Genomic DNA, 20,816 nt, shown 5'->3' with positions numbered 1-20,816 from the left:
CGTCTGCACTTCTGCCTTTTCCAGACTGTCATACAAATGGAATCAGACTGTATGTAGCCTTTTGAGTCTGGCTTCCTTCACTTAACATGCTTTTGAGGTTCCTTCTTGTTGTATCATAGTTCTGTTTATTTTTACTGCAGAGTAGTATTGATTGTGTGGATGTACCATGTTTTATTTATCCATTCATCAGTTGGAGGGCATTTGAGTTGTTTCCAGTTTTGGGTTATTATGAATAAAGTTGCTGTCCATTTGCATACAGGTCATCGTACAGATGTCTTCATTTCTCTTGGGTAAGTGCCCACGAGTGTGATTGCTGGGTCATATGGTAGGTGTTTAACTTATAAGAAACTGCCAAGCCATCTTCCACATTGGCTGCACCATTCTGCATCCTATCAGTGATGGGTGAGGGCTGTGTATGAAAACACGGTTTGCATTTCCTTGTCTGGCGGCATACACACATGTATTGTGGAGGCAACATAATAGAATGCCAGGTATCCCCCTGTGTGCTACATGAGATGATTTTAGGTGGGACACAGATGAATATTTTTTTCATATTTTATCAGTTATGACCATATTTAAAAGTGCATTTAAAAAAATGTATCCAAACCCATGCTTTGTTGGCTATTAATGCTGAATAGCTAAGACCCTGGCCCTGCAGTCAGATTGCCTGGGTTTGGCTCTGAAAGCCCCATCCTGCTGGCTGTGTGACCTTGGGCAAGCCACTCAATCTCTCTGAGGCTGATTCATCATCAGGTAAATGGGCTTATACTGTCCCTCCTACCTCATCAGTTTGCTGTGAGGGTGAAACCAGTAAGTATATGTAAAACTCTCAGTTCAGAGCCTGGCACGTGTTAGCACTTGGTGAGTGGCTGCCATTATTATTAGATGTATGGCCCATATGTAGTAGATGTGTGTTCTGTGTGGACTGCCTTGTGCATCCATGTGTATATGACTACATGTGTGTGCGTGCACTACATGTGTAAATGTGTGATTCCTGGTCTAACGGGTAAGGGCAGGAATAAGTCTCTTTCCCTCCTCTGTCTCCTAGGTTCTGGGTTACCCTCGCGTGCTCACAGGTGTATGTGTGTACCCGTGAGCGTGCCTTTTTTTGAGGTCACATGTCTGGGTGCACACTGTACCCCCAGGGACCAAGGTTCCCCCATTCCCATTCTCCATCTGTTGGGCTGTCAGCCAGGGAGGCTGGGCCTGTGCTGCCCTCGCCCAAGCAGTACCCTCCCTGTGGGTGGGAGGCCCTGGGGAATGGCCCTTCCAGGGTCTCTGGTCCCTGGGTGTCTTCACCATATTTGCCCTGAACCAGTGTTTCCTGGATCTTTATCCAGGGCCCCGGGATCCCAACTGGGATAGGCAGGAAGGAGAGGAAGTGTTCTGAAGGAAGTTGAGGCCCTGCAGTTCGTCCATGGCTTCTGAGTGGAGGCTGCAGCGGGGGCCCCATAGGAGAGGCTCTCATCAGCTGCCAGGCTCAGCAGGTTTAAAAACTGCTTTATTGAAATATAATTGACACACACTAAACCACAGGTGTTTAAGGTGTATGACTGGACAGGTTTTGACATATGCACATACCCATGAAGCCATCACCACAATAAAGATGGTGAACACATATGTCACCTCTCACCCCAAGTATTCCCTCCTGTCCCCACCATCCCCAGGTGCCCACCAGTCTGCTTATTATCACTCTAGCTTAGTTTCTGTTTCATAGAATTGGTACCAGTGGGACAGGGTGGAAGGAGAGGAAGGGTTTTAAAAGGGGTGGAGGCCCTGCAGTTGCTCCGTGGACTGTGTCTGCATTTTTTAAAAAAACTGGCTTCGCTCAGTGTGATGATTTTGTAATTCATCTGTGTTGCTGCTACTGTCAGTAGTTCATTCCTTTTTCACTGCTGAGTAGTATTCTGTTGTATAGACGTACCACATTTGTTATCCATTCACCCAGCAGGTATTTCTTCTTTTATGCTTTCATTTCTGCGTATGTACACAGCCCTAAACAGTGTGTGATGTTACCTTTCACCAGTGGTATTTTTTGAAAGCAAGAGGCAAGCTCTTTCTGAGGCTGGCCTGAGCCCAGTGGGTACCTCTTCTAGGTGGGGCACCTATATCCAGTGCCACACTTTGCTCTCACCTCAACTGTCCCCTTCCGTGGAATGACCTCCCCTGCTCTGTGCTATTCAGGGGTCACTCAGCTTCTTCGGGTGGTCTTCCCAGACTGTCTGGGTCTCCTCTGAGCAATTCCAGCCTTCACTGCTTGGTGGCTTTCAGAGCCCTTGAGCACCACTCTTGGTTCCTTAGTGAGAGCAAGGTGAGCCCTGCCTTGTGCTGCCCTCAACTCGTGGGCCTGGCATGCAGGAAGCAACTCCAGAGAGGCCAGGTGGCTGATGCTCAGGGTATCTGGCTGGCTCTGGACTGTGGATGCTGGTGTCTGGGGCCCTTTGGGAAGGAGGAAGTAAAGATGCAAAGTGATGCAAACCAGTGCAAATACTGGACCAAAGTCTGGCCTTCCTGCCTCCTGGGATTCTCCCCTCCTTCTCTCCTCTCTGCCTGTCTTCCATCCCCTTCCTGGAAACCCCTCCCCTCCCTTTAGGGAGGGGAAGGCCTCTGGGCTAACCAAGCTTTCTGTATTATTAAATTCTTGCCTTGGAGGGACCAAAATTTGAAACATCCCAGATGGCCTCAGTCACATTCTGTGGTTTTCTACTTCCCCACCCCATCTTCCCCATCCTCTGTGTCTCTTCTCAAGATGACCGGATGGGCAGGAGCTGCCCTTCCTGATGGATGAGACACAGATCTTGGGGAAGAAATGAACCCCCCACTCCGAGCCCCCAGCTGCCAAGGCTGTGCGTTAATGCTACCAATGCCGCTGATGCATGGCTTAGAGTCACGGAGTGGAGGCCACTCATTGTGCCAGAGACGGGAAGTGACTTCCCCAAGGTCACATGTCCAGTTAGTGACAGACACAAGCCACCTGGCACCACATCCCATGTTCTTTCCTCTCTCTGCCCTGTCTCCTGGATGCCAACCTCGCATGTTTGTAAAGTGCCTTATGAACCAAGCCCTGTTTATGGAAGAAAGCACAGTGCCTCCCTGGCTAGGGGTTCTTGAAGCAGATCCGAGTTCCTAGGAAGCCTGGGCGAAGAGGCCTGCCTGTGTCCAAGATGTTGTGGGCAAGGGCAGTGTAAAGCAGGAAGGCAGCCTGGGGAGGAGGGAGGAGGGAGGAGGGAGGTGGCCCCGGAGGAGGGAAGAGATGGGCATGCTCCTGGGGCTGACGCTGCAGAGGCGGCCTCACCCACCTTCCTGGTCTCCAATGGCAGCCCCGTGGTCATGTGTTCACTGCAGCCCAGACTTGTCAGTCCAGCTCCAAAGCCTTCTCCTCCTCCTCCCCTCCTCCAGGAGGCCTTCCTGGGACGTGACCTACCTTTCGGTGCTTATCACTGTCTGCCATTTGTATTGCAGTTTCTGTCCCTGTCTTATCTCCCTTCCTGGACTGTTGGCTGCTTGAGGACAGGATCCATGTATGTTTCACGCCTTATCTTCAGTGCCTAGGACAGGGCTTGGTATTCAGCAGATACATAATGAATATTTGTTGAGTAAGATAAATGGTGGTGGTAGTGAGTGACAGTGAATGGTGGTGGATGTTGGTTGTAAATGGTGGCTTATCACAATGCTGGAGGGCAGAAAGTGAATGGTGGTAAATACTGGTGAGGAGCAGTAGATGGTAGTTGGTGGTGGTGGTGGTCTGTGACAGATGGGGTAGATGGTGGTGGTGGAAGGTGATGGGTGAAGGGTGGGGCAGACGGTGGTGGGAGGTGATGAGTGAAGGGTAGGGGCAGATGGTAGGAGGTGACGGGTGAAGGGTGGGAGTAGATGATGGTGGGACGTGGGGAGGTGACGGGTGAAGGGTGGGAGTCGATGGTGGTGGGAGGTGATGGGTGAAAGGTGGGGGCAGATGGTGGGAGGTGACGGGTGAAGGGTGGGAGTAGATGGTGGTGGGAGGTGACGGCTGAAGGGTGAGAGTAGATGGTGGTGGATAGTAAATGGTGGTAGGTGGTGAAGTGGGAAATAGCAGTAGATGGTAGCAGGAGAAGGAAGGTGGTAAAAAGTGGCAGTGGTGCTAAGGGGCAATGATGGTGGAAATCCTGGGCAGTGGTGACTTCTGCTTATGCCCCAGCCCTCTGCCCTTCCCTAGGGGACCCTGGTCCAGCTCTTGGACTGTCAAATTCTCTGACGCTGTGGCTTGTTCCTTTGCAGACTCCATCGGGGGCCCCTTCCCTGTCACCTCTCACCGATGCCACCACAAGCAGAAGTACTGCCCGCCGGTGCTGCCCGGCGGGGGGCTCCCAGCCACGCCACTGCTCTTCCACCCACATACCAAGGGCTCCCAGATCCTCATGGACCTCAGCCACAAGGCCGTCAAGAGGCAGGCCAGCTTCTGCAATGCCATCACCTTCAGTAACCGCCCGGTCCTCATCTATGAGCAAGTCAGGCTTAAGGTGGGACCTCCCTCCCTGTTCCCGTCACTGCGTCCCCCTGGGGCCTCTGGACTTTCCTGCCAGGCACTGCCTTCTGCTAACGTCCATCACTACCCCCTGCCCCTTCTCCTTCCTCTCTACCGCGCTTCTACTCTTCCTCATTCCTCCTTTCTCTCTCCTCCTCCTTACTCCTTTCTCAACCTTCCCTGCGTGACAGAGAAGGAACGGGAGAGGGGAGTGGCCATGGTGAGGTGATGGGAGATGATGGTGGGAGGTGAGAACTAGCTCTCACTCGACTGGTGGGGGCTCCTGGGGGAGGGAGAGGAGCCCAAATAGCGGGTGAGCTGGGCGGTGTGACTCCCCATAGGAGTCTGTCTGGGGGTGGTCTGCAGAGAAGGGCACAGCCCCTTCCCCTTGGGCTCACTGACGGTGGGGGAGAGGCTGGGCTGGGGGCTGTCTGAGGCCAACCCCCTGCCGCCCAGATCACCAAGAAGCAGTGTTGCTGGAGCGGGGCGCTGCGGCTAGGCTTCACGAGCAAGGACCCGTCCCGTATCCACCCTGACTCACTGCCCAAGTACGCCTGCCCCGACCTGGTGTCCCAGAGCGGCTTCTGGGCCAAGGCGCTGCCTGAGGAGTTTGCCAACGAGGGCAACATCATCGCCTTCTGGGTGGACAAGAAGGGCCGTGTTTTCTACCGCATCAACGACTCGGCCGCCATGCTCTTCTTCAATGGGGTCCGCACAGCCGACCCGCTCTGGGCCCTGGTGGACGTCTACGGCCTCACGCGGGGCGTCCAGCTACTCGGTGAGTGCCCACTCCCTCTGGCCCCTTAGGTGCAGGGCACACTTCTGGTGCTGTGGTCTGACTTGGCTTGGTTCTATCAGGCATGGGGCTCCCTCCCCCACTGGTAGCAGCCCTGGGGCCGAGTGGGCACTGGGACAGCGCTGGGAGCCTTGATGGGAACTGCAGAGCATCCCTTCTTCCAGGCCCACAGCTGTGGCAAGTGGAGCCTGGCGAGATTGCTGCCCTCTGTGGTCCCTCAGGTTGTGCCTTTGAGCAGTGTGCGACCTTCATGATCATGTATGGCAGCCTCAAAGACCCCCTCACCCCCAGGAAGTAATTAATATTAATCATTGTAACTATAGTTTACAGAGCACTTACTGCGTGCCAGGCACGTTGTTATTGCCGTTCTCGTAGCAACCCTGGGAGGCACACTCCCTCACTGGGCCCGTGGAGGTGAGCCTCAAGCTCAGGGAAGTTGTCATTGGCCCTAGGAGGTGCTGCAAGGCTCAGCCCCAGGTGAGCCCTGGCCCCTGGGCTCTGCAGCCTTCCAGGAGGTCCAACCCCACCTTAGTCCTTTTTGCAGGGATATGGGTGAAAGGGGTAGGAGGGGACAGCAGAAGGCACTAGGGGGGCTAAGACTCTTCTGGCTGCTTCTGGGCCCCCAGTGTGAGTAAGGCTACTTCAGGGGAGTGAGAGGGCAGACATCCTGTGGGAGGTGAGGAGGAGGGGCATTAGAAAGTATTCTAGGGCTGCTAAAGTACCAGGCTTCCTGGCAAGGGCACACACAGACCCTAAAATGCCAGGGCTGGAAGGGGCCTCAGAGTCTCAGACTTCCTTGGGTCTCACAGTGAGTTGGTGGCTGAGGTGGGGCTGGAATCCAGGTCACCTGACTCCCAGTCCAGGAATCCCACTTTGCTGCACTTGAGCATGTGTAGGCAAGTGTGTGTGCATGTGCATGTGCACTCGTAGACTGGGTACAGGTCAACCCATTGGCAAATTGGCTGTGTCTCCAGGAGGATCCTGGATGAACCTCAGCTTTTCCATCTGTAAAATGGGTTGGTAGGAAAATTAAATCCAACTAAAGAGGCTATGAGTAAAGTACCCAGCATAGTCCTGGGTACCAAGTCGATGCTCAAGCCAATGCTTGCTCTTCCCATCTCCCATCCCTGCCTCCCATCCCTGCAGAGAAAACTGCCATGGAGGTGGTGGAAAAACGTTTTTTCTTTTTGTCCTTTCTGACTTCAGAGCGTAGGAACAGTGAAGCTCTTTTTTTTCAAAACACTTTTATTTGAGTAAAAAAGATAGATAAAACGAAAAAAAGACAGTGAAAGTAAAAACAGAGAAATGAGTAATCGTTAGAAGTCTTTCTGTGTGAAGGAGGGATCCATGTCTTACCCAGCTAGTTTCCTCTCCAGGGTGGAATCTTGTGCCTGGTGTGTACAGGACCCTGAGGAATATTTGCAGGGTGGGTAGGGGAGAGTGGTGGGATGGATGGATGACTTGTTAGATGAAGGAAAGGGTTGGGGGCGTGGCTGAGGTAGACCCAACCCTGCTCACAGACAGCCACAGGCTCACTGGGAGACAAAGCAAACACTCCAGAACAATCGGGGCATAGCCCAAGAGACAACAGTAAATCGCTGAACACTGTGGTCATAGGATCTCATCCATTTGCCAAGATGGTTTCCATCGTTATCTCATTTAACCTTTAACCTCTCAGCAGCTGGCCCTGGAGGGAGTGATTATTATCCCCATTTGTCAGGGAGAAAATTGAGGCCCATGGAAGCCCTGTCCTGTCCGTGTATGGGTGTGGCAGAGCTGGGACTTGAACTGGCTGTTCTGATGCCAAAAGTAGTACCTTTCGCATTACCTGCCCCCTCCCTATCCGCACCCACCCCCCGCAGCCGCTGCGGTGGGTTTAAGCAGGAAGTCAGAGGAGGCTGAAGTCGGTGTGGGAGGATGGAGTCTAGGAAGGCTTCTTGGTGGGGGAGGCTTAGGCTGGGCCTACAAGATCCAGGAGGGTTGGGATGGGGGTGAGGATGAAGGGGACATACTGGGTGAGATGGGGCTTCCAAATCTCAGGGGCCGAGGGAGGGGCTTGGAGAGTAATCTTGAAGGGCCCCACCCTGGGGCAGAGCCCAGGCACTGACCTGGCCCAGCCTCTTTGACTATAAATGGGTTTTCACGCAGTATTTTCAGTTGCATTTGGATTTCCTGTCAGCCTCCTCTCTGTATACCCAATAAGGCCAAGGCCCCAGCTGATTCCCGTCACAGCTGTAAATCACTATAATCCCTGGGCATTTTAAAACACTGATTATGGCCCCTAAAATGAATTAGCAGATTAAAATAGCTCCTCGATTTGTTCTTCCTAAATTGATTTTTTTTGTGAAGGAAGGAGAGACCCACCCAAGTTATCTTCGGAGGTGGGCCTACTGCTCTATGCCCTCATTCCGTGCCCCTGCCCCCGGGACACACCTGCTGCCCTGTATAGTCTCAGGGTCTATTTCCCTCCCTCTCTTCCCCACTTCTCATCTCCCCCTCTCTCCTCACCTGCCACGTCACTGCACCTGTGTCTTTCTGGGCCTCTCTCTCCCTCTACCCAGATCCCACCGGCTCCTCTGCTTTCCCTCGTCTTCCTCCTCAGCTGAGTTTCTCCTCTGAAGAGGTCACTCTCTGTCTTGGGGGCTCTGAGGGTAGGCCTGTCATTCCTGGGGTGATTGTCCCCCAAAACCATGGCTCATCTTTAGAGATTACCTGCCAGGCCTGCCCCCTCCCCTCTTGCCTCCACCTGGAACCTGTGGCCAAAGCCCTCCAAGCTCCTCAGCCCAGAGACATCCTGGGCTCCCTGGCACATAGTAAGTCCACAAGTCAGGCCATGGACAGATTGGCCGTCTTCCCACCACAGAGTGGAGGCAAGGGCTGGTGTCTCTCCCTGATTGACACCTCCAGGTGGGGTCCCCATCCCCACCCCCCACTGCCCTAACCATCACCTAGGCCCCCTGATGCCCGTGCCATGGCCCCAGTAGACCTGCTTCAGGACTTCCAGGCTCCCTGTTACGCTGGAGTTCACAGCAGATCACCCTCTTCCCTCTGGGCACCCTGGCCCAAGCCCAGGCTGGTATCTCCAAGAATAACAGCTTCCTACCTCCAGGAAGAAGGACCTGCCAGCAACTAAATAAATACAAGTTTTATGGGGTGATTAATACTTGGAGAGATAAGTTCCTATCCCAGTTTTCAAGGTCTCCCTCCTCCTCTCAGAAGTGTTGGTTCAGGAAGAGCAGCTGTGGATCCTGGCAGAAAGCTGGTGAGCCAGGAATCCATTTGTAGGGTGTTCCTGCGCACCTCGCTGTGCCCACCACAGCCTAGGTGCTGTGCAGGGGTTGGAGGAGACACTAGAATTGGAAACCCAGCCCCTCTCCTTAAAGAGTGTTTATACTGGGGGACATGCCATATGACTGCTCTGAGGTGACCTAAATCCAATACTGCAAAAAAGTGTGGCTGAAGAATAAAACTGGGCGGGGTGGGGGAGGGGTGCAGCTGGGGAGCAATCCAGAAGGACTTCCTGTAGGAGATGAGTTTCAAGTCAGGAACCAGGGGAGGTGAAAAGAATGGACTGGTTGAGGAGGAACAATTTAGGCCAGACAGGAGGGGTGTGCATTGGCACAGAGGTGGGGAATTGGCGGTCAGTTGGGGAGCAGATCCTTCAGGGGATGGGATGAAGTGGGAAGATAGTGGATGACTTGCGGAGAGCAGGTGTGTACGGGTATGGGTATGCTCATGCATCACAGAGGAGAGAGCCAAGAGAGTAGAGAGTTTCCAGCAGCTTCTTGCTGTCAAGTTTTTCAGTAAGAGGAAATGTGGCCCAGAGATGGGGAGCGGCCTACCCAAATTATCCCAACTAGTCAGAAGCCAGGCTGGGCCTGGAATTCAGACCTCCCAGCTGATGTGGGCACAAGGTCAGTGTGAGAAGACTTATTGCCACATCAAGATGTCTGTGGCTGAGCCCAGGAGGGTGTTAGGAGGCCATTAGGGGGGCTCCCAAGGACTCATGGTGTCATCCTAGGTCTTGGTAAAAGACCCCACCTGCCTACTGAGGAGAAAGATGTACAGAGACTCTCAGGGTAGCTTTCTGGGGGCCAGGCTGCTGCTGCACCAGTTTCTGGGGTGGTGGGCCAGCGTGGCGGCTCAGCATTGAGAGGCCTGGGCCTCTCCGTAGATAAGGCCTGGGGTCAGGTCTCTGTCCCGGGTGTGCCTCAGCTTGTGGTACAGAGCGTGAGGCATCCTGGCCGGCTGAGGACCACACTGCCATGTGGGGCTTCCGCTTCCCAGGCTAAATCAATATTTACCTTCAGCTGTGGCTGCCAGGGGCCGAGAGGCAAATATTGGCTTAAGGAGCCCGAGCCAAGCTCTTGGGATGGAGAAAGAGCTGAGGATGCTGATAGTGATTTCTTCCTTTTTGATGGTTTTCATTTCTTTTTTTTTTTTTTTTTTAATTTTATTTATTTATTTATTTTTGGCTGCGTTGGGTCTTCATTGCTGCGCGCGGGCTTTTCTCTAGTTGCGGCAAGCGGGGGCTACTCTTTGTTGTGGTGCGTGGGCTTCTCATTGCGGTGGCTTCTCTTGTTGCGGAGCACGGGCTCTAGGCATGCAGGCTTCAGTAGTTGTGGTTCGCGGGCTCTGGAGCGCAGGCTCAGGAGTTGTGGCTCACAGGCTTAGTTGCTCTGCAGCATGTGGGATCTTCCCGGACCAGGGCTCGAACCCGTGTTCCCTGCATTGGCAGGCGGATTCTTAACCACTGCGCCACCAGGGAAGCCCTTCATTTCTTCTTAGTTAAAAAAAAAAAAAAATCTTGCTGTTCTTTCTGCTTCGGAGACTCTTCCAGGTGCTTCTTTTTTGCTCACCTCAAATTCTGCCAGTTATATCAAGGCCCAGTACCAAACCCTTCCCTCCACCAGGGAGCCTTCCCTGACCTCCCGTGTTCTTCGTGACCCTTCCTCTTCCTGAAGCGAGTGGAGGTCTAAGCAGTGTCAGCAGTTCTACATCATATATTGTCCTCTTTAAGAATACAGTAGAAATCCTCTTTGTCTATATTATAAAGAAAGTTATTACTGTACCTATTTTGCAGATAAGGAAACAGAGGCTCAGAGAGGTCTGATAACTTGTCCATGGTCACACAGCTTGGTGAAGCTGGGACTTGAGCCCAGAAGTGTGGGCTACATTAATTCCCAGCTTCTCTAAATATGAGTCTCTCTGGTCTCCCTATAATGTCTAGATACCCCCTCAAGGGTGGGGATTTTGGCCCCCTTATGTCTTCCAGAATAGAGCTTGTGAGAGCTTCAGGCATCAGGGATCAGCCATATGTGTTGGGCACAGATAGGCCACCAGGGCCCCAGCAGAGTCGAAGAGGGGCAGTGGGTGCCCAGCATCCTGTTTCAGTGGTGAGGGTAGGTCTGCCTGCCTTGTAGTTCCCTGAAGGCTCTTGAGAGTTTTGTTTGATTCTGTTGTTCACAGTGTGCTCTAGTTTTCTACCAGAATGAATATATATAAAATGCAACCATATATAATTGCCAATATTTGACTGTTTGTAATGTCCAGAAATGGCAATTTTATGTGTTTCCATCTAGTATCTCTTTGGCCCAAGATATAGTTCTGGGGACCTTGGAGAGACCTGGTGGCCCAGAGTGGGGTGTGTTTAGGGGAGGAGCTGGGGCCTTGTAGTACTGGGGACAAAGCTGTCATTTCAGAAGCAGGAGACCTGACTGAATCGACTCCACTTGGCCATTCACTAGCTTTGGGCAAGTCTCTCAGCGTCTCTATGCCTCAACCGCCTTGTCTGTTCTTTGGACATAATTATACATGCACCATGTACCTCACAGATATTCTGTGAGGCTCACATATGTAAAAGTGTTTATACAAATGGGAAGGGCTGTCTTTTTAGGTTAAAAAGGAATATCTAAAAACACCACCAAAATAGACAATCCCCTGCCAGTCCTCTCATTGGAAGAGGGAGCCTTAAAACCAAGTCCCTGTGTCTGGATGAAAGTCAAACCATGCTATCTAAACTGTTTCTTGGAACGAGATCTATGGTTCTCCAACTGGGTTCCTTGGAGCACTGGGATTCCACAGAGGCACCTCTGAGGCAGCTGAGTGGCAGGGCTCTGTGGCCACCTCTTAGACTTTAAGCAGAGTTTTCCGTTCCATTGGATGAGTGATTCCACTGCTTGAAAAAAAAGTTTGAGAACCACCAGACCAGATGATTCTGAGAATCTATACATCTAAGATCCTGTGGCTTGAAGATTCTATAACTCTAAGAGTCTGTGACTCTGAGTGATTCTGGGACATTCTGCCCTTCCCTCCGTGAGCCTCAGAAAGTGTGTTTGTTTCTCCTAGCTTTCTCGTGGTCGGGTTTACATGGAGAGGGTGGGGGTGGTGTGGGCTCAGGGCACTGCCCAGAAGGGTGGAGAAACCCCTTGCCCATCCAAGCCATGTACCTGTCCTCCTGGCTCCTTCTCCTGCTCTGTGCCAGCTGCAGACCGGCAGGAAGATGTTTATGGACACAGTAAATGGGTTGGCGCGCCTTCCAAACAGGGGCCGGCAGAGATCTGCCAGCCAGCTGGGCGGCTGCAGGCTGACCCGTGGTTAAAGATTATCCAGCGCTGCGGATGTGCGAATCTAAACAAACAAGTCTTGGGCTGATGGCAGGCCCTGCTTCAAAGGAGCCTCTGCTCCAGTTCCCAGGCCCTGCCTTGGTTACCCCGCACTGGCCGGCAGCGTCGGGGGCTGAGTGGGTCTCTGGGCGGGAGCTGGCCCTGGTGCCCTCCGCCTGGCGCCTCTTCCTCCACTCCTTTCCTTTCTCCTCACTGGTTTTGCTCAGACTGTTCTCCCCAGGCATTTGCTAATGCAGTTTTCCCACCCGAGTGGCTCTCACTTCTGTCAATCCAGACCCTCTTGTCCTTCAGGGCCTGGGTCAAATCTTGTTTTTCCTGAGATGCCGTCTCTGAACAACTGTGACTGTTAGAAAAACTTTCCTTGCATGGATCCAAGTGTCCTGTACCCACTCCTTGGGGCCCCCTCTGAGCCTTCTCTTCTTTAGGATAAATCTCCCTTTGAGGATAATGCTGTCCAACTGAGGCTAAGAACTTCTGTTTCAGAGCGAGTCAAAGTAGAGGATAGATGGCCTTGAGAAGTGGTGAGCTTCTTGTCCCCAGGGGCATTCTAGCCAAGGCTGGGTGAGAACTTGACAGAGATAAACAGATTTCCTCATTCTCCTCTGAGGTCCTGTCTTACCTGAGACACTGAGAATTTTGTAACAAAATTGTACTCAAATATTTTCATGCCTCCAAGCTTCAAGTCTCCCAAGGGCTACTGGCTCTCCAGGGCCCAGGTCCTGGCTCTCCCTCTCCTTAACCCCTGCCCAGGGCTGGGCACACAGGGGGTCAATGAGTGGGTGCCCTGAGTGCCACCCTGAGGGGAGGAAACCCTGGCCCAGGCCTCCCTGCCCTTTGCAGGGTCTGGCTCTTTCTGCCCGGGCCCAGGGGATCTGCAAAACCAGCGCCAGGCACCAGATTAGGCAGGAGCTGAAGACTGGCAAGTTCTCTCCTGAAAGATGGGACACGAGAGGGGAGCCAGCTTTGCAGCTCCTCCCATGGCCCTGTGCCACCCCTCCCCTATCATAAACACCTCCAAGTGGGCAGCTGTGTGTCCCAGGCACGGATTAAATAACTTGTTGCTTCAAACATGGGGCCACCCCACTGCTTGGGGGTCACAGGCTGGCCCTCTGGGTTTTCCAAGCTGTACCCCAGGGCGCAGTCCTGGGCTGAGGTTCGGCCCTTGGTTGTTCTCCCCTGGCTTCGGGGGCCCGGACCCTTCCTTGACCTCCAGCTTGATGTGGACTCGCATCAAGGTGATGTGACCTTTGCCGTCCCCTCTGTGGAGGGTGCTCTGACCAGTTCTTCCATCTCAGGTTTCATCTATTTCAGGGCCCCACGCAGCCGGGCACACTGATGGGATGGTTATTTTGGAGCTTGCTGGTGGCCTGCAGCTGCTCCTGACCCCGAGGGGTGGAGGGGATGGGAGAGAAGACATACTTGGGCTGGGCACTGGCCCCAGAGATTCCATTTTTAGCTGTTTCCCAGCATCTCCTGTACCTCCTCTCCTAACTCCTGTGATATTTCAACAAAAGCCAAAGGGATCTCTTTCCTACCCCTTCCCCTCTCTCTCTCTTTGCCCACTGTTTCTCCTTCTTTCTCTTCTTTCATCTCTAATCACCATTTGTAGCTTCTCCTTCCTGGTCTTTAGTCAGTAATGTCATTCCATGATTTTGTCCTGGGTGCTTACCATGACTGATGGAAAGTCCTAGGTTCAAAAAGTTAGTTGTCTGAGTGCAGGTGGACCTGACTTTGGTTGATAAACTCAACCTGAGCAAATGGTAATAACTGAAGTTATCAAGTATCCAGGTGCCAGGGGCTTCTCAATCTACCTCTGATCCCCGTGACAACATCGCAAAGCAGGTATTAGTACCCCTGTTCTCATGGTGAGTGATCGGGGGCTAGAGGACAGTTGCTTACCCACAGGCCACCAGCCAAGTGCTGGATCAGACATTTAAACCCAAAGCCCATGCATATTCTTCTGAACCATGTAGCAGGAAAACAATAACAATGGCTCATATTAACCTTGCGATTATTATGTGCCAGGTACTCTACTAGGTGCCCTAGGTACTGTATTCCACCTCGTCTTCTCAGCATCCCTTCCGAGGGGAGTATTAAGAGTCCATATTTTATACCAGTAAGTAAATGCTGATTTCACTGCTGAAGAAGAGAGTCCCAGAGGGGTTAAGCTATTTGTCCAAGGTCATACAGCCAGGAAATGGCAGAGCTAGGATTTGAACCCAAGCTGATGACTTCAGAGTCCTTGCACTTAACTATGCTCCTGTCTTGCCTACCAGTATATGGATTTTGTTAACCAAAAAACCTAAAATACTTTTAGGTTGCATTATTAGAAGTATAGTGTACTTAGGGGAGGTGTGATGGCCACATTGTGCCTTGAGCTGGTCAGGGCACATCTGGAATACTGAGTCTGGTTGTGTTCATTGTCTAAGAGGTGGGAAGGTGTGTGGGGAGTCTGAGTATTCCCTGAGGAAAGCTGTCCTCAGTGTGGGGCTGAGAGGCAGCCCCAGAGGTAGTAGGTATAAATACAGGGAGGTTATGAGCGAGCCCGAGAAAGTAAACTGTATAAAGAGCAACACATGATAGGTGTGTGTTTATATGTACAGATTTGTGTGGAGTGATCGTTTTATTTAGGTTGATACGCAGGCTGCTCATTTTCATTATCTAGCAATTTTGTATAAAAATAGCAAGTAATTTGTAAACACTGCCAGAATACTTTCTAGCTGGTTTGTAATTTTTTAAGAGTTACTTTGTGTTTGTTGTAGTGGTGGCGGTTCTTGTGTTGATTTTTATTGTAAGTGTAGATCTGTAAATTCAATTGCAGTATTTAAAGCTTCAGCATGACACCTTGTGTGTATGAGAGGAGGGATTTCAAGGAAGATGGCTTGAAGAGTGAGTTGGGTGGCAGTTGTCAGTTGTGGGAATTTCTTTTCCTATGGGGTATGTGATTTTGTCAAAAGGAAGTATTTCTCCCAAAATAGGGAGTAGGCAAACTACCAATCAGTTAAGCTTTGTGTGTATGCTAGTTTAAAAAAGATAATATGTAATATAATGTAAAAAAAAAAAAAAAAAGCTTTTATGGTGGATTTTGTAAATTTGTTACAGGGTAACCTGTTTTCTAGCTGTGATCTTACCACTTCAAATGGGTGTAATTTGAATAAATTTTGTATGGTAAAGGATCAATAAAATGAAGAGTTCAGAAAAAAAAAATACAGGGAGGTAGATTTCAGTTTAAGAGTAGGAAACATTTTCCTAAAGACAGAGTAGCTCAGCCGTGTCACTACTGGGAGGTAGTGGGTATATTCAAGCAGAAGAGGACTCCTGAAGGGGCAGAGAGCAGGAGAGCTCACATTCCAGCCCCATTCAGGAATCTGTTCTGAGGGTCTGCCCAGCTCCATGGGCTCTGGCCTGATTGTCCTGAGTGTGTGGGGTGGGCTGGAGAGAGGAGTGTTGGGGGGTGTGTGTGTGTGGGCCCCCATGACAACCTTGTTCCCATAGGCCCGGCTGGGCATCTCTGAGCCACTTGTTTCCTCCTCACCCTGTTTCCCCATCCCTTCTCCTCTCTGTCCCCAACCCTCTGGACTCCTCAAGGGCCGCTGCCCGGAATCCCTAAGGGGTAGGGGAGCAGGGGCTGTTCCCTGGGGTCCAGGTCAGCCCACAGCCCTCCTCAGCCCCCCACTATTGTCTCCCGTGTCTTGCCCTCCTCGCCTCTGCCTCTCCGCAGCCCCCCAGCCTCTCTGCACCATTACTGTCACAGAGTCAATTCCCTGGAATAATCACATTTTCCGGTCGGCTCCCTCCTCCTTGCCAAACACGATGCTGGGAATCCTGACTAGCCAGGCCCCAAGAGGCTTCTCCAGAGAAGCAGGAGCCTTGGGGGGAGGGCCGGCCCAGCACCCTCTCCTTGCTGGGGTCCAAACAACACTGTTCCTGGAAGGGGCAGGGGAGCTGGGGGAGAACAAAGATAGAGAGGCTTTAGAGAGCGTCTCTAGATTCAGCTGGAGCTGAATTCTGGCCTCTGCGGCCCCTACCAGTCCAGTCCCCCAAGCTTTGCTCTCACACCAAGCACTCCAGCAGCCCTTACTCAGTTCCTGGAGAGAAAGCACAGATTCTCCCTGGGGGAGGCTCAGAGAAAAGCCTCCTGAGAAGGAATTGGCCGATGATGTGAGCTGCGGTGGTACTAGCCAAATTTAGGGACTCCCACAGAAAGGGTTCAGTAAACGAGGAGGGCCCGAAAGTGGAGAATGTGGCGTTGGGAGTTGGACAGATCTTGCTTTAATCCTGGATCTGCCACTTCGTGGCTGTCACATAACATCTCTGAACTTATCTGTACAATGGGAACAACTTCATGGGATGCTTTAAGGATGAAATGCAGGGGTAATTCATCGCACCTGATGACTTTTATTACAAATTATAGGACTCCATAAAGCAGAGATAACCAGCCATTAAAAAAGTATGGTATCAAAAACATGGTTATTAGTGTAGAAAGGTATTCAGGACACAGTAAATGGAAAAGCTAGTTTTTTGGGTTTTTTTTAAGATGTTTTCTGACTTTATTTATTTTTGGCTGTGTTGGGTCTTCGTTTCTGTGCGAGGGCTTTCTCTAGTTGTGGCAAGCGGGGGCCACTCTTCATCGCGGTGCGCGGGCCTCTCACTATCGCGGCTTCTCTTGTTGCCGAGCACAGGCTCCAGACGCGCAGGCTCAGTAGTTGTGGCTCACGGGCCTAGTTGCTCCGTGGCCTGTGGGATCTTTCCAGACCAGGGCTCGAACCCGTGTCCCCCGCATTGGCAGGCAGATTCTCAACCACTGCGCCACCAGGGAAGCCCGAAAAGCTAGTTTTGAAAAGAAAATTTGTATAGCAGAGTTCTTTGCCTGGAGTCGATGCCCCGAAATTATCCACGGAATTTAGGGAGAACGTGCATTTTTCTGAGAAGACAGATAAAAGTTGCCACATTTTCAAAAAGATTTGTTACTCGTTAGTTTAAAACTACTGGCATTTATATAGCGTGATTCAATTTTTGTTTTAAAAAAAGAAATAACTAAAATATATTGAAAAAAGGCTGGAAACTCATACATCCAAATATTAATAGTATTTTCCTCTGGATGGTGGGCTGACAGGAGATTACTTTTTCTTTTTGCTGAACTGTCTTTTCTACAAAATACAGTCTGTATTACTTGTATGATTAAAAAGAGAAAGGGTTTGATTTCCAGTTGTCAGTTTTGAAAGGATAACTTGGATAAATTCACCTAACTTCTCAGCCTCAATGTCCTTCCGTGGCAATAACTTCACAAGGTAATTGTTGGGGTAAGAACATCTCTCTGCAATTTGTGCAGAGAGGCGTTCTGGGGGGGGGGGGGTTCCCTCTGGCCTCCCAGATGGGTAGGATGTCAGCATGCATTCAACAAATATTATTTACTGCTGCCTTCTAAGTGCTGGGTGCTCTTCTGCCTGCTGGGATAAAAAGGGAGGGCCCCAGGAGTTAGAAAAAAAAAATCCAATTTTAATAAGCATACTATTTAGAAGTAATCATGTTTTTAGTTTTGGTGTGTCCTTCCTGCCGGCCTTGATCCTTTGCTTAAACAAATACGTAGTTAGAAGTCCTGCACAACGTTATGTCCTAGCATTTTCTGTGCCATTAGAAACCCGGTGCGTCTTACTGGTGCGCGCTTTAAAGACCAGTGGGAGGAGGTGCGCAGGCGATGGGGACTGGGCGCTGTGGCCCGCGTGATGGTCGCCCTGTCTCCCTCCCCGCCGCAGACAGCGAGCTGGTGCTCCCGGACTGCCTGCGGCCGCGCTCCTTCACCGCCCTGCGGCGGCCGTCGCTGCGACGTGAGGCTGAGGAAGCGCGCCTCTCCGTGAGCCTGTGCGACCTCAACGTGCCGGGCGCCGACGGCGACGAGACCGCGCCGGCCGCCGGCTGCCCCATCCCGCAGAACTCGCTCAACTCCCAGCACAGCCGCGCTCTGCCAGCGCAGCTCGACGGCGACCTGCGCTTCCACGCGCTGCGCGCCGGCGCACACGTCCGCATCCTGGACGAGCAGACGGTGGCGCGCCTGGAGCACGGGCGCGACGAGCGCGCGCTCGTCTTCACCAGCCGGCCCGTGCGCGTGGCCGAGACCATCTTCGTCAAGGTCACGCGCTCGGGCGGCGCGCGGCCTGGCGCGCTCTCCTTCGGAGTCACCACGTGCGACCCTGGCACGCTGCGGCCAGCAGACCTGCCTTTCAGCCCCGAGGCACTGGTGGACCGTAAGGAGTTCTGGGCCGTGTGCCGCGTGCCCGGGCCCCTGCACAGCGGTGACATCCTGGGCTTGGTGGTCAACCCCGACGGTGAGCTGCACCTCAGCCACAATGGCGCCGCGGTGGGCATGCAGCTGTGCGTGGACGCCTCGCAGCCGCTCTGGATGCTCTTCGGCCTGCACGGGGCCATCACGCAGATCCGCATCCTCGGTGAGTGCCCCCGGCCACGTGCCCGCCTACCCCCAGGTGCACCTGGAGGCTGGCGCCTCCAGACCCAGCCTTCCCTGGAGGAGGGGCGTGTCTGGGTAGGGGGAAAGAGCGCCCACCCCGCCCTTCATGGGGTCTAGTCAAAGAGTCACAGACCCCAAAGATGAATTCTGGGTGGGACTCAATTATCTAGTCCATAGTTATCAGCTCTCACCAGATAAACCCTGGAGAGGGGGAGAAAAGCGGGGAACATTGAGTTTCACGCTCAGAATCTGATTCACCCACATTCCCACAGATACGTAAACGGTTCTCTTACACATTGCCCAGTGGCTATTTAAAAATGGGAAAAAAGAAAATTGTTTCCACCAGCAGCGAACTTTTTGAGGCTCAGTTTCCATTTCTCCTAAAATGGGAATAAAGGTCTCTGCCTCTAAGGGTGATTTTGTGTCTAAATAAGAAAAAGAGGTTGGTATGTCAGTAGCCAGGTATCTCTGCAGGGTGGTGCCTAGATTGGGGGTCTGTGGGGAATCTCCGAGCAGAGGGCCTTGGAGGAAATGGGGTTGCAGATGTCTGGGCCTTCCTGGGTTTGAATGGACAGAGTTTGAAAGGACTGGGTGATGCGGACTTGTGTAAGCCATGTTTCCCAGAGTGTTCTGCAGGATAGGTGTCCGTTGAAAACGGGTCCTTGGGTCCAGAATGTTTGGGAAATACTGAGTTTTTAAAAAGCAGGCGATTCTTTACTGTAGAACTTCTCAGAGCCTTTAATATACAATGTGAACCTTTAGGAGAGGGTGGTGGTGGTTATGGTGTCCAGCTTTTCCAAGCTCGTTTGACCAGAAATCTTTTTTTTTTTTTTTTTTTTAACGTGTATCTTCTGGAACCTCTGTTACCCCAGAGTGAGCAGGTGTTCATGCTTTCCAAGTGCTGGTCTGCTCTGCAGCAGCATTCGACTCACTCGGAGAACCTACTACAGTGCAGATTCTTGAATCCCACCTCCAGAGATTTTGATTCTGTAGATCTCGGATTAGGTCCTGGGCATCTGATTTTTTTTTTTTTTTCCCTCAGCAAGTTTGCTTAGACACATTTGGAGACCCCTGGGTCTCACAGCCCCTGACCTAGACCTCACCCCAAGAGGCTTCATAGACAAGATAATGTGTGTATGTGAGTGAGCATGAGTTTACGCTATAAGATTGGCATACTGTGTCTAGGCACATGTGAGTAACTAAATGTGTGCGTATTTGTGTATGTAATGCTGTTGGTGATTGTGAGAGTGTGTGAGAGTTTTGTGAAATCAGATAAAATCAGTGGAGACTTTCTCCTCTGGAGAGAGACCAAATGAAGATGGAGTGTAAAATGAATTTAAAAAGGAATGAAAAGAAATGGGGCTGGGGTGCTAAGAAGTTAGGATTGGGGGAAAATAAGTCAGGAAGGAGGTGAAAAGAAATCAGGCTAGATGAAAAGCCATCAATCAGTAAGGAAAGAAATTGGGGTGAAAATTCAGGATGGAATAAAAACAAACCGGACTGGGGTGCAGAAAAAAAAATCAGGTTGAGGTACGAAGATATTTGGCTACATTCACCAGAAGACACTGTTCCTCAGATGAAGGAAATAACATAACGACAGGGTACCCTCTTGCCTCAGCACCATCCAATAATAGATAAGTAGCTTTCCAGTGAAGCTTCTGTTGCCCAAAGAGGCTTACTAGACTGGAGCCAAGGAGAAGCTTAAAAACAAACAAGCAAAAACAACCCAGGACTTAAATGTCCCCAAAGGGAAGTAGGTCAAGGTGGGTGTTGAAGAATAATCATTCAGAATTTAATATAGGCTAAACAGAGTGCTCCTGAGCTGTTTGGAGAATTGGGCATCTCAACTAACAAACTGGTGTTAGGGGATCCTGACTGACTCTAAAGGAAAAACCAGTAACAATGTGTGAAGGATAATTATTTACCTTATAGAGGAATGCTTTGCTTTGTCGAAGGCCTAAGTGAACTAAGAGTGGAAAGATATTTCCTTCACTCCAAAACTACAGTCAATTTCATGCTTAATGGTGAAACATTAGAAATATTCTTATTAAAGTCTGGAATATGATAGAGATGCCTTATAGTATTGTTCTGAAAATGCTAACCAGTGCAATAAAGCAAGAAAAGCAAATAGGAGGTATGAATTTCTGAAAGGAGATGATAATTAACTTGAAACCTGGTTAACACTAATAAGAGAAATCCTATGGACAGCTAATGAATATTCTTAGAAACAGTGACTAGTAAATGAATTAGAATGAATAACTAGTAATAAAAAAATATCTCACTGAGCACTTATTTATGTGTAGGGCATTATGTTAGGGCCTGTGGGAGACTTACAGGTGAATCAGACTTCCTGCTTTCAGGAAGCGCAAGGTTTAAGTAGGGAAACAAAGTTACGTTCCTGGGCAAAGAACAAATAATTTCCTA

At 51.1% G+C, this 20,816-nt stretch overlaps 2 protein-coding genes across 6 annotated transcripts in view; one reads left to right on the top strand and one right to left on the bottom strand.

Moving 5' to 3' along the window:
- Window positions 1-20,816, top strand: part of NEURL1 (neuralized E3 ubiquitin protein ligase 1) — a 110,610-nt gene that overhangs the window by 85,865 nt on the left and 3,929 nt on the right. For all 5 annotated transcript variants that reach the window (XM_059900012.1, XM_059900008.1, XM_059900009.1 and 2 more), the window contains 3 exons: window positions 4,258-4,499; window positions 4,961-5,282; window positions 17,683-18,372. In XM_059900012.1, coding sequence (XP_059755995.1) covers window positions 4,398-4,499; window positions 4,961-5,282; window positions 17,683-18,372 — 1,114 coding nt within the window. In that variant the 5' untranslated portion in view covers window positions 4,258-4,397. The remainder of the gene's footprint in view (window positions 1-4,257; window positions 4,500-4,960; window positions 5,283-17,682; window positions 18,373-20,816) is intronic.
- SH3PXD2A (SH3 and PX domains 2A) overlaps window positions 17,019-20,816 on the bottom strand; it is a 246,745-nt gene continuing 242,947 nt past the window's right edge. The window contains exon 19 of the transcript XR_009497980.1: window positions 17,019-18,593. The gene's annotated coding sequence lies outside the window, so the exon portion shown is untranslated. The remainder of the gene's footprint in view (window positions 18,594-20,816) is intronic.

The sequence above is a fragment of the Balaenoptera ricei genome, chromosome 16 (assembly GCF_028023285.1).
Source record: "Balaenoptera ricei isolate mBalRic1 chromosome 16, mBalRic1.hap2, whole genome shotgun sequence".
NCBI classification, from domain to species: domain Eukaryota; kingdom Metazoa; phylum Chordata; class Mammalia; order Artiodactyla; family Balaenopteridae; genus Balaenoptera; species Balaenoptera ricei.
This window is presented reverse-complemented; position numbering and strand designations above follow the sequence as displayed.